At 35.9% G+C, this 18,448-nt stretch overlaps 1 protein-coding gene across 2 annotated transcripts in view; it reads left to right on the top strand.

The window, feature by feature from the left end:
• The window catches only part of CUNH16orf87 (chromosome unknown C16orf87 homolog), a 29,828-nt gene extending 11,931 nt beyond the window's left edge, over window positions 1-17,897 (top strand). The window contains exons 3-4 of one of the 2 annotated variants that reach the window (XM_032424170.1): window positions 10,812-10,994; window positions 16,866-17,897. In XM_032424170.1, coding sequence (XP_032280061.1) covers window positions 10,812-10,994; window positions 16,866-16,984 — 302 coding nt within the window. In that variant the 3' untranslated portion in view covers window positions 16,985-17,897. The remainder of the gene's footprint in view (window positions 1-10,811; window positions 10,995-16,865) is intronic. The other variant, XM_032424171.1, reaches the window with a different exon arrangement.
• The last annotated feature ends 551 nt before the right edge of the window (window positions 17,898-18,448 follow it).

Below are 18,448 nucleotides of genomic sequence, written 5' to 3'. Positions count from 1 at the left end.
AGAGAATGCGATAGAGCATGAGAAGGGGGAGGGCCAGAGGGAGAAGCAGACTCCCTGCTGAGCAGGGAGCCCGATGCGGGACTCGATCCCAGGACTCCAGGATCATGACCTGAGCTGAAGGCAGTGGCTTAACCAACTGAGCCACCCAGGCACCCTGAAGCAATTTCTTTAAAAGAGATTGAAGAAGGGGCTCCTGGCTGGCTCAGTTGGTGGAGTGCGGGACTTTTGTTCTTGGGGTTTTAAGTTTGAGCCCCACATTGTGTGTAGAGACTACTTAAAAATAAAATCTTTAAAAAAATAAAATTAAAAAGGGATTAAAGGAAATATTGTATTTGGTAAAATTGAGAGTATCTGTACTGTAGACCAAACCTTGAGCACTATTCAAATACTTGATCAGTCACCAAATTCTGACAGAAACAGTTTTTGGTGAGAACAAACTGCTTTGTTCAGATGTTTAAATTTGTTTTTTCTTTTTCTTTCTTTCTTTCTTTTAAAGTATTTATCTATCTATCTCTCTATTTATTCATTTGAGAGAGAGTGGGGGGAGGAGCAAAGCAGATTCCCCTGCTGAGCACGGAGCCCACCACAGGGTTCAGTCTCACCATCCTGAGATCATGACCTGAGCCGAAATCAAGAGTTGGACGTTTAGCCAACTGAGCCACCCAGGCACCCCTAAATTTGTTTTTTCTGATGGCTATTCCAGGTGTTTTGTGACATCAAGGATGCCATTTCGCATTTAATAATTATGGATATACCTTTTTCCTTTAAAAATTTTAATTATAAAAAACTATAAAGAAAAAGTAAACAAATTCTAAATGACGTACTAGTTCATAAAAGACTTCTCTGAAGGTAAGAAAAAAGATACAAAACAGTAAGAAATTGGAATAGCTTTTTAGTATTTAATTGTATGTTTCTCAGTGGGTATGAGTTTCTGGTTTTTTTTTTAAGATTTTATTTATTTGTTTGACAGAGAGAGAGTGAGAGCAGGAACACAAGCAGGGAGGAGTGGGAGAGAGAGAAGCAGGCTTCCCGCCGAGCAGGGAGCCCGATGCGGGGCTCCATCCCAGGACCCTGGGATCATGACCCGAGCCGAAGGCAGACGCTTAACGACTGAGCCACCCAGGCGCCCCTGGGTATGAGTTTTAGATTAAGTTTAGTCAGATAAATAACAACCTCCTCATTTTTAATTAGGGGAAGGAAAAAAACAAAAAATTTAAACCTAAACTTACTTTTCAAATTATTGTCTAAGGTAAGTTAGCAGGCAAAGGCTGATAAATAAGCCAAGAAGTCTATAAATGACATACTCATTTTTAGTTAAGAGAAAAAAGTGAAATGATTATTGCCAGTTGTCAGTACTTTTTATAAACTCAGTGATTGAACATTAATTTAGTAGTAAGTGGTCCTCAATTCTGAATTACTTGACAGTGAAGGTTTGGTTTTGTTATTTCAGAAAACACTGTTTCTTACCTGCTAATCACTTAAAATTGCTCTATATTCATATATGGGACATGGCTTTAGGTTTTTATTTTGCCTTTGGTGGAAGAATGCATACCTTTATTTACCTCTGCCTGTACTTTTAAGTTCTTGCTCATACAGTTTGTATAATGATATAATGATGAGTATATTCATTTTTAAGACTTTTTTGTAGAATCTTCTGACTTCTTCTAATTAAGACTGACTGATCTTAGGTCTGCTGCATAGTTGTCATACTAAGATTTCTTTCTTTTTTTTTTTTTTTTAAAGATTTTATTTATTTGTCAGAGAGAGAGCACAAGCAGGGGGAGTGGGAGAGGGAGAAGCAGGCTCCCTGCTGAGCAAGGAGCCCGATGCGGGACTCGATCCCAGGACCCTGGGATCATGACCTGAGCTGAAGGCAGACACTTAACTGACTGAGCCACCCAGGCGTCCCTAAGATTTCTTTCCTTTGTACTCTTAGTATAATCCCATTTTTCTTCAGTATCATTTTTTTTTTTTAACTCATGTATTTTTATTTCTAAAATAAATTTTCCAGAAAGTTGTTTCAGACCTGGAAAAATTTTTTTCATAGAAGCTATGTGGTGGTACATTTCCTGTTTTCCATTGTGTGAAAGGCCTTTACTGTGTACTCACATTTATTTTTTTATTTTTATTTTTATTTATTTATTTATTTTTAAATGTTTTATTTATTTATTTGTCAGAGAGAGAGCACAAGCAGAGAGAGCTGCAGGCAGAGGCAGAGGGAGAAGCAGGCTCCCCGCTGAGCAGGGAGCCCGATGCGGGGCTTGATCGCAGGACCCTGGGATCATGACCTGAGCCGAAGGCAGACGCCCAACTGACTGAGCCACCCAGGCGCCCCTGTTTTTTTATTTTTAAAGATTTATTTATTTATTTTTGAGTGTGTGTGTGCACACATGCAAGTGGGGTGAGGGGCAGAGGTGGAGGGAGAGAAACAATCCAAAGCCGACTCCCGGCTGAGGATGGAACCCATCCTGGGGCTTGATCTCACAACCCTGAGATCATGACCTGAGCCGAAACCAAGAGTAGGACGCTTGGCTAAGTCACCTAGGAGTCCTGTACTCACATTTAAATGTCATTCTCATTCTTCCTTTCCATCTGAGGGCTCAAATCTTCAGTTTAGAGCAGTTTTTACCTATTATTTCTTTTTTCCCTACTGTCTTTTTCTCTTCCTCTTGGTATACTGATTGCATACTTGTTGGATGATATATCAGGATTACCATCCACAGAGACTGACACTGGATTGGACAAATAGTTTGTGGGGTTTTTTTTTTTTTCCACTATGTAGTGAAGAAAGATGAAGTTGGCAGTACAGGACTAGTGATTCAATGGTATCATCAAGGACCTAGGTTGGTCTCTTTCTTCTGTCCTGAGATTTGGCTTTCATCCTCATTGCTACAAGGTAGCTATTGTACCTCCAGGAATCTCTTAAGCATTCCAAGAGGAAGAAGAGGGAAGGGCAAAGGGGCAAAGGGACATGCCAACTATGCTTACCCCCTTAAAAAAAAAAATCGTGCTGGAAACCTTACCCAATTCCACCTATTTGTCATTGGCCAGAACAAAAGTCCATGGCCACTTCATCTGTAGGAGGGTCTTTGAATGTATATATTTTAGCTGGGCCCAGTTCCCTCTTGATTAGAACATCCTGTTCTTTTTTTTTTTTTTAATGATTTATTTTTTTATTTGAGAGAGCGAGAATGAGAGAGAGAGAGAGAGAGTACACGAGAGGGGGGAGGGTTTTAGAGGGAGAAGCAGGCTCCTCGCCGAGCAGGGAGCCCGATGCGAGACTTGATCCTGGGACTCCAGGATCATGACCTGAGCTGAAGGCAGTCGCTTAACCAACTGAGCCACCCAGGCGCCTCTAGAATATCCTGTTCTTAATGAAGAAGGGAGAATGAATATTGGGTACATAATTAGTAATTACATCATGGATGAGTATTGGATTTCTTGGATCTTTCTTTCATTTCTCTTCACTTACTGTCACCTATTCTCTCTCTTTTTTTTTTTTGGGGGGGTGTTCCAGGAAATTTCATTGATTTCCTTTTCTAGAGCTATAATTCTTTCAGAGGTGTCCATTATTTAGCTTGTCTTTTGCACTTTAATTTTGAGCAGTTCATCTTGTTTTCTTATTTCTTCTTTTTTTCATTGAATCTTTTTTCGTATTTTTGTGGTATGTTACACATAACATAAAATCAGTATTTTAATCATTTTAACAGTTTTATTTATTTATTTGAGAGAAAGACTATGATCAGGGGGTAGGGGCAGAGGGAGAGGGAGAAGCAGACTCCCTGCTGAGCAGGGAGCTGGATGCTGGACTTGATCCCAGGACGCTGGGATCATGCCCTGAGCCGAAGGCAGATGTTTAACTGACTGAGTCACCCAGGCGCCCTGTATTTTAATCATTTTAAATGTACACTTTGGTGGCATTAAGTACATTCATATTGTGTACTTAACGATTATTCTTCAGGACTGTTTTCATCTTCCCAAACTGAAATGCTATACCCATTAAACAATAACTCTCCATTCCTCTTCCCTACTGCCCCAAGGCAACCAGTATTCTTTTTTCTGTACCTGTGAATTTGACTAGTGTAGTTACTTCCTATTTGGAATCATACTACATTTATTTTTTGTGTCTGACTTGTTTCCTTTAGCATAATGTCTTTAGACTTCATGTTGTAGCTCGTGTCAGAATTGCCTTTCTGACTAATATTTCATTGTACGTATATACCACATTTTGTTCATTCATGCATTGATGGACAGTTGAGCTGCTTTTACCTTTTGGCTATTGTGAATAATGCAGCTATGAACATGGTTGTTCAAATATCTATTCGATTACCTGCTTTCATTTCTTTTGTATATATGCCCAGAAGTGGAATTGCTGGATCCTATGGTATTTCTATGTATATGATAATGCCATATCATTTTCCATAGCAGCTGCACCATTTTAAGTTAGCAGCAGCAGTGCCCAGAGTTTCCAGTTTCTCCACATCCTCATCAACACTTTTGATAAGAGCCATTCTAATCAGTATGAAGTGATAACATGTGGTTTTGATTTGCATTTCTCTAATGATTAGTGATGTTGAACATCTTTTCATTTGCCTGTCTTCTTTGGATAAATGTCTATTCAAGTTCTTTGCTCATTTTTGAATTGGGTTGTTATTGAGTTGTAGAAGTTCTTTTTATTCTGGATATTAATCCCTTATTTGATAAATGTTTATAAATATTTTTTCCCCATTCCATGAATTGCCTTTTTTTACTCTGTTGATACTGTCCTTTGATGCACAAAAGTTTTTAATTTCGTTGAAATCCAAGTTGTCTATTTTTTCTTTTGTTGCCTATATTTTCAGTGTCATATCCAAGAAATCATTGCCAAGTCCAGTGTTATGAAGCTTTTCCCTTCTTTTTGTTCTAAGCATTTTATAGTTTTAGCTGTAATATTTAGGTATTCCATCCATTTTGAATTAATTTTTGCATATGGTATAAACTAAGGGTCCAGTTACATTTTTTTTGTATGTGGATATCCAGTTTTCCCAATACAACTTGTTGAAAATATTATCTTCTTGAATCATCTTGGCATTGTTTTTGAAAATCATTTGAACTGTATATTCAGGGATTTATTTCTGGGCTCTCTATTTTATTCTCTTGGTCTATATATCTGTCGTATGGCAGTACCACACTTTTTTGATTACTGTAGCTTTGTAGTGAGTTTTGGAATCAGGAAGTGTAAGACTTCTGGCATTGTTTTTCAAGATTCTTTTGGTTATTTCACATTGCTTAAGAGTCCATATGAATTTTAGGATTGAGCTTTCTATTTTTGCAAAAGAATCTTATTCTTAATGGTATAAAGTACAATCAGATGTCTCGAAGGTATGCATTAGAATGTTTTAAGATTATCTTGTTTTGTTTTTTTTTTTTTTAAGATTTATTTATTTGAGAGAGAAAGAGAGAGAGACAGGGCAGGGGAGGAACAGAGGGAGACGGACAAGCAGACTCCAAACTGAGCATGGAGCCTAATGTGGGGCTGGATCCCATGACCCTGAGATCATGACCCAAGCTGAAACCAAGTGTCGGACAGGACACTTAGCCGAATGAGCCCCCAGGCGCCCCTATTTCTTTCATATTTCTTGAACTACCTTTGTTCCTCCTGTTTTAACTTATTTCTTCTCTATTATACTTTTAATTTTCCTTAAATTGCTGGTAATCCTTAATTGCCTATTGATACTCATAAATGGTTTGATTTATCAGTGTAGATAACTTGCATGACTATCCTACACTGTTTTATTTATTTTTTATTTTTTTTAAAGGTTTTATTTATTTTTTGACAGAGAGAGAGACAGTGAGAGAGGGAACACAAGCAGGGGGAGTGGGAAGAGGGAGAAGCAGGCTTCCCGCGGAGCAGGAAGCCCGATGTGGGGCTCGATCCCAGGACCCTGGGATCATGACCCGAGGTGAAGGCAGACACTCAACGACTGAGCCACCCAGGCGCCCCATATCCTACACTGTTTTAAAGGTCTATTTTGACTATAGATCTCTTTAGTTTACAGTTGGGAGGAACTTATTGGTAGATTACATGAGCTGAGAGACATTGTTGAATTCCATCATGGCTAAAATAAGGAAAGCTTCATCCTGGGAGAGAATGTGAAATTCCTTATATTATTTCATTTTTATGAGGAGCTGCCATTTGTTTGTGTTTTCTAGTTTTTGGAGGTTCATAGTTCTTTGGAACATTGCTTGGTTCCTGAGAGCTTTACTTCCTTATGTCATTTGCTCTGCAGTAGTCCTGTAAGTATTCTGATGATCACTCTGTGGCCTGCTCTCCCTTATTTGTACTTTTTGTTCTGTCCTGGGAGTATTTTGGGGAAGAACAGCTCTCCCTTCTATAGGAGCCATCTTTTGTTTCTGTTTTGGATTGTAGTGTCTTCTATTCTGGTTTCTTTTTCTTTTTTTTTTTTTTTAAGATTTATTTATTTTAGAGAGAGAGCATGAGCATGGGGAGGGGCAGAGGGAGAGAGAGAATCTCAAGCCAACTCCCCACTGAGCACAGAGCCTGACACTGGGCTTAGTCCCATTACCTTGACACCATGACCTTAGCCAAAATCAAGAGTCAGAGGCTTCACCGACTGAGCCACCCAGGTGCCCCCTATTCTGGTTTCTTAATCAGAATCTGTGAGTTTGCTGGTTTGCTGAAATTCTGTAATTTCGGGTGATTGGTAGCATCCTTTCCTTGTTTCCATCAGTACAGACCTATTTTCCTTTTTCTCTTTACCTTTACTCGTGTTTATTCTCTTTTCAGTGGGATTTTCCAGAAAGGGGATGGTAGATGCATGTGCTCCGTCTAAATAAGTTTTATTTATTCAGCACTACTTAATATGTGTCGATAACGTTCTAGATTCTGTGAATGAGACAGACAAATGGCATCCCAACTTTCATGGAGTTTATATTCTAATGGATTGAGCATATAAGTAAATAACATAGTATTAGATTATAAAAAGTAATTTGAGCTGTAAGACTCAGGGGTAACCTATAAATCAACATTTGAAGTAAATAAGTGGTCTTATTAAAAGGTTTGGGATGTGAGCTCTAGGCAGAAGGATTAGCAAATGCAGTCATTTAAGGGGAGGAAGGGAACTTGTTTTATTAAAAGGAAGGCATGTCTGGAGTATAGTGAACAAAGTGTTGCAGTATGAGAGAAGATTGGAGAGAGAGGCAAATGTCAGGTCTTATAGACACTTGTAGGCTTTGGTAAGGAAGTTTGACTTTATTTTTAAATACAATGAAAAGCTAATGAAAGATTTTAGAAGGGGAGCTATGCAGTTTGAATTTTTTTGAATTTTTTAAAGATAATTTTGGCAGCTATGTAGGAAACGCATTTGGTTTGGATGTTGCCCATCGACGTAGAGTGATGAAGAAATTGTGGATATATTTTGCAAGGAGTACCTGTGGACATTTGTGATGATATAAGAAGCAGCAGGCTGAGTCCCAGATAATTACAAATTATTTGGCTTTTGCAACTGGGTAGTACTATTTACTAATATAATGAAGCTTTGGAAGAGGGAAAATCAAGAGTGATTTTTTGATACATTTGAAATGGTTGTAAGATACTAGAGTGAAGCTGCTGGGTAGGCAGTCTGGAACTTTGGGAAGAGGTCAGAGTTGAAAGTATAAATTTTGGAACCATCATAAATCATAGAGTGTAATGTTTGGATCTATGGATTATCTCGACAGAGTGTAAGTAAGAGAAGAGGGCTCAGATCAGAGTCCTAGGGCTTTAATATTAAAGATGAGAAAGAACCTGGGGGAGAAGACACCAAAAGGAGATAGAGAGGAATGACTGGTGAGATGGGATACCTGGAAACCTGAAAATCAAGTGAAGAATAATTTAAGGAAAAGAGTAGTCATCTTTGTTGAATTTTTGAGAGATGGTATTAAGATGATTAGAGAGAGGTGCTGTTAGATTTGATAACAGATTTTTGTCCTTCTTGATCCGTTTCATTGAGTGGGCATCTGTATTGGAGTAGATTGATTAGTGAATGGGAGGTGAGAAATTGAAGGCAGAAAGTACAGATAGCTCTTTTTTGAGAAGTTTGCAGAGATGGGTGGGTAGCTGGAGGAACAAACCTAAATTCATTGTTGAACTTTAAAAGGCATACTATAAAAAGCTTTACCTATCACTATTTCTTTCAACTTTTTTTTTTTTTTTTTTTGAGAAATTCTAAGCATATACGAGCAGAAGGAAAATGGCCAGCCTGGCCCCATTTATACCCATGTTTACTCTTTCCCTTGCATATTATTATTATTATTGTTATTTTAAGATTTTATTCATTTGACAGAGCACAAGCAGAGGGAGAGAGAGGGAGAAGCAGGCTCCCCGCTGAGCAAGGAGCCCGATGCGGGACTCGATCCCAGGACCCTGGGATCATGACCTGGGCCGAAGGCAGTTGCTTAACCGACTGAGCCACCCAGGTGTCCCTCTTGCATATTATTTTTAAGCAAATCTCATATAATTTGTTATAAATGTTTCATTATATGTTTCTAAAAGATAGACCTTTAAAAATATAAGCACAATTAAAATTAACAGTAATTCCTTAATATTAAATACCCAACTGGTGTTGACGTTTTCAGGTGTCTCATAAAAACTTTTTAAAAAAGTTTTGAAAAGGGTGCCTGGGTGGCTCAGATGGTTGAGCGTCTGCCTTCGGCTCAGGTCATGATCCCAGGGTCCTGGGATCGAGTCCTGCATCGGGCTCCCTGCTCAGCGGGGAGCCTGCTTCTCCCTCTGCCTCTCTCTCTCTGTCTCTCATGAATAAATAAATAAAATCTTTAAAAAAAAAATAAAAAAGTTTTAAAAAGCAGATTATGTAAGGTCCACACATTACGTATGGGCAATGTCTTTTTTAGCTCTCTTTTATCTATTGTTTTCTTTCTTTTTTTTCCTTGCAAATTGTATGTTGAAGAAGCTATCACATGTACATCTGGATGTGCTATTTGGGTCTTCATGGTGTAGGAATGTAGGATAACACATTTCTCCAGTGACTTATTTTTCCTGTAAATTGTAATTTGAATTCAAAGGCTTGATGGGATTTGATTTTCTTGACAAGACTACCTAATAGTTAGGTATTCTGTCAGGTGACACATAAAGTCTGCTTGTCTCTGTTTTTGTAATGTTAGCAGCTATTTATGTTCAGCACTTACATCCTTTAGTTCATTTCTGGTTGAAAATGGTGATACTTGGGGTGCCTGGGTGGCTCAGTCGGTTAAGCGTCTGCCTTTGGCTCAGGTCATGATCCCCAGGGGTCCTGGGATCGAGCTCCACGTTGGGCTCCCTGCTCAGTGGGGAGCCTGCTTCTCCCTCTGCCTCTACCCCTTTTCCCCACTTGTGCTCACTTGCTCTCTCAAATAAATAAATAAATAAAATCTTTAAGAAAAATGGTGATACTTTGATTTTATCATTCTTCATTTTTTAGCCACAGTAATTCTTAAATTAGAAACTTCTCTTTATCTGTCCTTTGGTTACCCAGTGAGTGGTACAGTTTGAATAGAAAAGGCAGGATAAATGCTTTATTCTTTCTATTCTATTTAAGCTTTCAAAATAGGGAGTTGGTTCTTTAGCATCTTCCTATGGTGGCCAAGTAGTTTTTGCTTGTGTTTTTTTAATTTAATGTCATGTACTCGTAGTGTTAAGTATATTTGATGTTCCAATTTATTATTACAGTTACTATTTGTGTTGATGCTCGAATTGTAAAGTGGCCAGGGGGAGCCTTTTCAAGTTAGCCCTTTAGTCCTAACAAGACCCTGGTTGTCTTTGATAACTTCCTTGCAATCTGGAATAATTAAGCGTTCTTGCGTCATCTGGTATGTCTGAGATTAGAATTAACTAATTCTCTAAGGGTACAGCATTTCGAAATAACCATTACCATTTTACTTAAAAAGTTTTTGTTTTTTTTTTTTTTTAATTTTACACTAGCCTATTAAGCATACTTATATTACAATCTTTTAAATTGTTACCTTCTTGGGATATGAATTTTATCTATTTTGGCCCTTTACCATTGTGGTTTTACGTATTTGGGGAATTTTCTTTGTTGCTTTTGAGTTCAGGTATGTATTAAAGCAAGTTTTTTTTTTTTTTTAATTTGTTGTTTGCCTTATCCAACATTTTGAATTGTTTGGAGTGAGAAGGATGGCTTCTTGGCATTAATTAAATCACCATATTGAGTAAAGTTCCCCTTTTGCTATTCCATTTAGGGATCTGCATGCTCTGAGAATGTCAGAAATGATCTCATCTGTGGCTAAGTGAAAACTACTTATTACTTCCCTAGTGTTTTTATATTTTCTGTGGATGTTTTCTGTTTGCTTTTTATTGGTAACCTTAACGTATTATGACTAAGGTCAGTTTTGCTTCTGTATATTTGACATATTTCAGTCTATAATTTGAGTAGGGGGCAAAAAGGAATGGAATTTTTTTTCCTTTTCTAATACTTTACCATTTTTAGCTTGGAAGCAGAGAGAAGGAAAAAGGCAGAAAGATCGCTGTGAAATTGTGTGAACATGTAGGGGCTGAAATTAAAGGTGCCAAATAAAAAAACTGGTCTTGTTACAATTCCTCCTACCTCATGAGTTAATGAGGATCTGAATTCTGTTGAATTTCTTTTTTTCCTGTGTGGGTGTGAGGAACGTAGATGTTAATGGTTGTAGTTTTATAAAATATGCCAGGCAGCAAAAACTCTAGTGCTATTTAGAAAGAAAAAGAAGACAATGAGAACTTGGGCAAACAGTTTTTGCTAAGCCCTAAAATATATCACTTTTATTCATCCATACAGAAAACAAGCATGAGGCCAAGAGGAGGCGAACAGAGAGAGTTAGGCGAGAGAAGATAAATTCTACAGTAAATAAGGATTTAGAAAACAGAAAGAGGTCTCGAAGTAACAGCCATTCAGATCATATCAGACGAGGAAGAGGAAGACCTAAAACTGCATCTGCCAAAAAACATGAGGAAGAAAGAGGTATGAATAAATCCAAGCAGTTTTGTTTTTCAAGTATTAAATTTTTCTAGATCTTAATTAGATAGTAGTAAAGAAAGTGTTTGGTAGGCATTGAGCTCCTGGACTTAAAATCACAACTCATATTTTAGTTTGAAAACAATTCCTCCAGGGTAGATGCTTGTTTTTTTTTTTTTTTAAAAAATCACAGAATTTAATTCTTACTGAAAAGCTATAAAGGCTCAAATTAGGTAAAATTCACCTTGCTATAAACTGATGATAGTAGAGTTCAGAGATAATAATTTGTATATGACAACCTAGAGAAGCCTGTTAAAATGGTTGTTTTTTGTTTGTTTTTAAAGATAAATCTGAGTTCTGTTAGACTTATTTCAAACTGTTACACTATGAGTTTTAAAATTTAATATTGAAAATATTCTTCAGTATGAATTTTTAAATTGCTCATTATGTCCTCCCTACTTTGAGGCAGCTTTTGGATAGTTAGGTAAATTCTTCTTGGTCCAAAATATATTCATATTTCTCCTTACAGATTTTCTCCTTTCTTCTGATAAGTAGTATGTCTGCCAATAGCTTGTTTTTAACACATTAACTAAAACTTCAGCTTCTCTTTTTATACATCTTCTAAAAAACCTTTTATCATGGAAAATTTCAAAGATGACACAAGAGTAGAGAGAGACTAGACTAGGATAATGAACCCCTGTATGGCCATGAATGAATATCTTTTACAATTGAGACTTTCAAGCCTGTAATTAATGGAAAAAAGGGATGGTTGCTCTTTATAATTACTTAAAAACATCTATCAAAATAATTTCATCTTCAGTGAAATGCATTTATAATTTATCTTGTTGGTGAGTTATGCTTTGCTTTTTCAGGCATTCAGTTTTAGATATTCAAGCATAAGTGTAAATTTCTCTTATTTTAGACATTGAGAGTTTTTTTTAACCTGTTTACCATTTCTCTCTGCTTTGTATGCTTTTATTTCAGTAAAGTTATGACTGTTAGGGAAAATAACTTCACCGGTATAGCTGTCTTTAGCTTTTTCAGAGTTAATGGTGTCTTAGTATTGTATGGCTAAAGGAATAAGGCTTATATCATATTTGACTGTATTCTTTGAAGAATACTTAGATACTCCTTAATTCCTTGGGTAATAGTACTCCATTTTCTTTTTCCTTCTCTTATGCTGCTATTCCAGAGAGTTTGAGTTATTTTCTAAATTTGAATGTGTTTTTTAACATGGGATGATCAGAAAAATCTATGCTAAAAACTGCTTCAGCAGGGAAACTAGGCAGGAAAAAAACAAAAAACCCAGAGAAATACTGCTTGGCCCAGAAAACAGGACATTCTTTTCAGTTGAAGTAAAGGGAATATAACCCAAAGAATGGAGAAGGAATGCTTCTGGTGGTGAGTGAGAGGAGATGAGCAAACAGATAATGACAGTCTTTTAGTTGGGGAAATGAAATCTAGATAGTTGTTCTAGGAATCTGTATGTGCAGGTCTGAACTTTTATTCATGTTAACTTGAGAAAAGAATTTAGTTAGCTGTCATTTTTTTTTCCAGATATTTTGAGCTTATTAATAGAAAAGTTTTAAGCTATTTCTAGAGTAAGATATGCTTTTGATTTATTTTTAATACAAACAGGAAGGTGCTCAAAGCAATTTTTGTAGAATAAACTGGAATCTTTTCATGTAGGCCATGGGGGCGGGGTGGGGAAGAGGTCAGCAAACTTTTTCTGTAAAGAACCAGATAATAAATATTTTAGGCTTTGTGGGCCATACAGCCTTCTGTTGCTGCTACTCGGCCCTGTCGTTGTAGCTGGAGAGCAGCCATAGACAATATGTAAATAAATGGGCCTGGCTGTGTTCCATTAAAACTTTATAAAAACAGGTGGCAGGCCAGATTTGACCTTGGGCTGTATTTTACCAACCCTTGAGGCAGACCATGTTCCCGAAATATAATATGGATAAGAGATATGAACTTTTGAAATCTCTATGTATTTTAGAATAGACTTCTTTCATATGCTTCTTAGTATTAACTAGCTATTTACTGTAATTCAGTTTTTATTGATTTCTTGCTCATAGGGTACTTGAAAACTTTGAAGCAAGCTTTACCTTTTGTAAGGACAGTTTATGTATAAAAAACACATTTTTAATTGACTTTGTTTTCTGTATTTTGAAAAAGAATAGGAAGAAGAAAGAATGGAAAAGGAAAGCTTGTTAGACATCTAGATAGCAAAATATTTTTATACAATCATAAAAACAAACCATTAAACTTAAAAATTTTGGTTGGTTTAAGATAAGTTTTCATTTTATATGAGGGGAGTATGATTATTTTGAATATTAGTAAGGTAGGAGTGACATTTAGATTAAAATATAATGGGCAATTCTGAATATCTTATTAATGAACATACAAGATTTATGTAGAGTTCAAGTTCAAGTTGGTAGATTGAATAACCACACCATGCTCTCCATCATCCTCAAATCTTAGTAATATTATAGTAAAGGGATTTTTTTTTTAAAAGGACCAAATTTCACAAGGACAAGGAATGGGAAAAGCAGCAGAATTCTAGAAAGTGATAACTGCTTTAGTAGACCCATGAAATCTAAACTGTCAGCCCCTTTGGGAAAAACTAATTAAAAAAATGATTTTTATTACACAGCTGCCTTAAGGTCAGGAATTTGTGCATCAGTTATGTCTGGAAGTGTAGAGGTGAAGGTGAGGCTAAAAATGAGATTGTTTGGAAGTCTGTTTTTTAATGGCCTGCTAGGGCTGTTTACCTCATTTTCCCCTCCTTCCAGATTTATCCTTTCAAAAAGAGAAAACAAAACAGAGTCTCTGATTTAATGGAACACCAGGTGTCACTGAGGGCAGGGATACTATATTGAGATCAGGAAGATTACGTGAAAATTGGAGATAGTAAATACTGAGTTCTCTGCTCAGGCTTGGATCTTCGAGGTAGGAGAATTAGCAGTATCTTCTCTAGGAAGTCTGAAAAACCCAAGAGAAATGGCCTTAATATAAGGAACTTTCATTAGGGATTTCACAAATGGCCCAGTCAGATCATCCTAAATTGGTGATCACAGTCAAGCTCCACAGATAGGTATGAGCTCACCATCTTTTTGGATCCCATTCTTAAATATGAGCATATTATCAAGAATTACTCAGATATACAGAAGAAAGCATCTATATGAAAGGCTAAGACCAAACAACAGGGAAAAAACAATAACTTGGATAAAACAGGATTTTGCAGGAAAGAGAAAAACTTAAAACTATTGTTAATGTTTTTAGCAAGAGAAGATACTGTAGTCATGAAACAAGAACAAGATGATATTTAAATGGAAAAGCAGGTGTCAAAAAAGTACCTAGAAAATGAACTTTAAAAATACAAATCTAAAAAAATATGTGTGTATATAAAGATTGCAGAAATGAAAAACTTTAACAGGTTTATTGACAGAATTAAAGAATTGTACCAGAATGCAGAGAAATAGAAAAAGAGATGAAAGGGGCACCTGATGGCTCAGTCGATCAAGCATCCGACTCTTGATTTCGGCTCAGGTCACGATCTCAGGGTGGTGAGATTGAGCCCCGTGTCAGGCTCTGTGCTGAGCGTGGGAAGCCTGCTTAGGATTCTCTTTCTCCCTCTCTCTAGGAAAGAAAGAGAGAGAAAGAAAGACAGAAAAAAAAAAAAAGAAAATAGAATGGGAAAGATAAGAAATTTAGAGGACCAGTTTGAAGTCAACATCTATAAATAACTATGTTCCTTCCAAAAAGGAACATAGAAGATGGAGGAGAAGGAAGTCATCGATGAAATAATTCAAGAAATTTTTCCAAACCTGAAGAACATTGAGTTTCCACATTGAAATGGTCCACCAAATTCCCAGACCAGTGGATGGTTAAAAGTAGAGATTATGCCAAAGCCTATCATCATAAATCCTATCTCTTTGGTTAAAGGGAAACTCCTTCAAGTGCTCAGGGAAAAAAGAGCGAGAAAAGAAAGTGGTATTTGGAATTAATACAGTGGAATAGTACCCAGCAAGGAACAGACTACTCATATATGAACAGACAGCATCAATGAATTTTAAAAACATGTTGAATGAAAGAAGCTAGACACAAAACAGTTCATGCTAGATGATGCCATTTATATGAAATCTAAGAACAGGCAAATGAATCTGTGGAGATATAATCAGAACAGTAGTTGCTGATGAGGTGGGGAGGAATTGACTGGAAAGGAGCATGAGGAATTTCCTGTATCTTGATTGTGGTGTGGGTTACGTAGATGTATATTTTGTCAGAACTCATCCAATTGTACTTTAAGATCTGTGTATTTCACTGTATGTAAATTTAACAATAATGTTTTAAATAGCTGTAAAAAAAAGGTATTGGCTCTTTTTAAAACAGTGGCACCATTAGTTGGAAGCCAATTTTTTGCCTTCGTACTACTCAGGAAATCTAGGAGTCTTTAGTCAACCACACTATGAATTATCATGAAGGTAGACTAATGACACTTTCTAACATTCATGGTCTCAAAAAATTTGCTACCTGTACTCCCTTTCTCAGGAAGCTGCTACAAGATACCTGGCATCAAAAGGAAGAAGTAAACCAAGAAAGTGTCCTGGGATCCAGGACACAGGGTCCAACTCAAGAGAAAGATGTTTATATCCAGCATGATGTTGAAGAGAGATCTTGATGATAATTGTGTAGCAGGTCTAGAAATCAACCATTTCAGACTGAGCAGAAGACTTGGAGAGACTTATTCAAGAAAATAAAATTGATATATCTAGTATGTGTAAACATTCTAAAAGATCTGTACAACTCATTAGTAATGAAAACTAAGCTGATGGAGAAAGAATCTCAGGAAAAAAACAATGTGCAGGAAAAGTGAAATCATTTACATAGTCAGAAGAATAATGTAAACATTGAATATTGATCTCACCTAAATTGTGTTGTAATTGTAATGGGAAGATGGGATAGGAAGAGTACGGGGCTTAAGATATGGAAAACAATAAAATACTAACTTTTCATGGTGGAAGGTTAATTAATAATGCCTAAAACCAAGAAGTGGACATAAAAATGTTGCTTAGAGAGGTAAAAAACGAAAAGAAACAACTGAAAAAAAGTAGTTGCACTTGGAGTATGGGAAACGTGCATGGGAGAAGGAGGACTTCCATATTTTGTAACAAGTTGAATAAAAATGATTTGACTCTATATATTTAACTTTGATTAAAAAGTCGAAACAAAAAAAGACAAAAGTACGATCATAGAAGAGCCTGAAAAAAGAAGTTGGCAGAATACACAAAGATGTTTATTGTGATTTTAGCTGGCTCTGGGATAATATAGATGGGTTTTATTTTCTTTTTTTGTTTTTCTGTACTTTTCAATTTTCTACCATGAACTTGGATTGCATTTGTAATCAGGAGAGGGAAAAATAGAATTAAATGTTGGTTATTCTTATTTTCTATAGCAGGGCTAAGGTAAAGAAGTTAATTTATTCATAAAGGCACTATTGGTGTTCAGAAGGGACCATCTTTCGGGTGAGAAAATTCATTTTGATTGGACAGTAAGCTCATCCTAGTGAAGAGAAAGAAATACTTGAGATTTTTACAGAAATGATATAGATATTAAAGACGGTGTGTGTATATATATATATATATATATATATATATATATATATATATACAGTTTCCATTTAGTTCATGGCATTTCAGTAACTCCTTTGTGTCATTTTTAAAAAATTTCAGTTTAGTAGCATGATACTGTATAACATGTAATATATGTTGTTAGTATTATGTATATTTATTGTCATCTAAAGAGATACTTGAAAGCCTCAAGTATTTTTTAATTACCACATTTACATTAAGCTTTCTCTTTTTCTTTTAACAGAGAAACAGGAAAAGGAAATTGACATCTATGCTAACCTCTCTGATGAAAAGGCTTTCGTGTTTTCAGTCGCCTTGGCAGAAATAAATAGAAAAATTATCAATCAAAGACTTATTCTCTGATATTTGTCTGCAAAATATGTTGAAACTGTCTTCAGGATTACATCAGCAAATTCTCAAACAGTTGTGGACTCTCAGGAGCATTCTGACTGCATCAATAAGGGCCATTGATTGTTTTTTTTTTCCCTGTCATTTAGCCTGTGCCACACTTTGGGAGCAAAGCTGTAGGCTTGGACTGTTCTGGGATTTCCTTGTGTACCAAGGAGTATTGTCAGTGTTTTGTGTTTGGGATGTAAGTAAGTATATTTACCAAAAACAAAAAAATAAACAAAAAACAATGGATGGCTGTTAAAGGATAAAGGAATAGAGATGGGAGTGGAAGAATGAAAACTAGGGAAATAAAATGCTTGATAGTTTTCAGGTTTGCCACCAGAGATGCAATATTTTAAGTACTTTGAGAAAGAGTGACTTTTAAAAATATTATATTTCAGATTTTCAGCATTAACAGATTGCATATATACAGTTCATTTACTTTTAATAAATTGGCAATTGATATTTTATTGAATGGGGAATTAAGAATATAAACTGTACATTTTGTCTTAAATTGATTTTTTCTTGGCCTTTATTTTTATGACTTAAGGTATGAGTTATATTTTGGGAGATACTTTCTAGACATTTGGGAAGTTTGGGTGCTATATGAAGAAAAACATTTAAGGATATATCATACTTCAGATATAAACATCTTGTTTTCTTGAATGTAATTTATTTATTGGTTAAAAATACCTTTTCTGCTCTCAAGATGGTGCCTGTTAACCTAAACATAAAATATATTTATTACATACAAAATATTTCTTAGGTAGCCTCTTTTAAGCAGTAATGTTTTATCTGAATGGATGTTCATTTATACATACAGATAATTATTTAAATTGTTACTTAATCTCACTCTGGAAAAAAAAATAAACCTTAATATTGAAACTAATAGATTAATAGTGTGGTATAAGTTTTTGTTCTGTGAAGTTTGTGAAATACACTTAAATTCTTAATTTTTCTAGTAGTGATAACTGTTTATAGTTGATTTATACTAAATGCTTTCGCATTTTTGTTTTTCAATTTAATATTAATATTCAAACTTGACAGTAATTTCCCTTATTTCAGGTACCCCCCACCCTCACCCCAGTGGCTGAATCTGTTTGGAAGTCCAGAAGCCTTATTAGGGAAGGTACTCATCAGTTAGATTTAGCCTTAAGAGAATTTCCCTTTGAGTTTCAGTAGTTGCATTGTCAGCTTCATCCTGCCTCTCTCATCACCTCTCAAAAGGAAAAAAGATTCCCATGTTGTCCTACTTTATCTAAATTGTAGCCAGCAGAGGGAGCTTAAGAGGTACTCTAGGCAGGAAGTAGAATTTTTTTTTTTCCCACAATCCTTGTATTTACCTATAGGTACTACTACAATTATCTTGTATGCATTTTAAAGCCCTAGTAATAAAGTTTATTCCCAAGAATGCTAATGTGATTTTTATCTTTGAAA

The sequence above is a fragment of the Phoca vitulina genome, unplaced genomic scaffold, assembly GCF_004348235.1.
Source record: "Phoca vitulina isolate PV1807 unplaced genomic scaffold, GSC_HSeal_1.0 scaffold30, whole genome shotgun sequence".
Lineage (NCBI taxonomy): Eukaryota > Metazoa > Chordata > Mammalia > Carnivora > Phocidae > Phoca > Phoca vitulina.
Note: the sequence above shows the minus strand (reverse complement) of the source record. Positions and strands in the feature narration are given on the sequence as shown.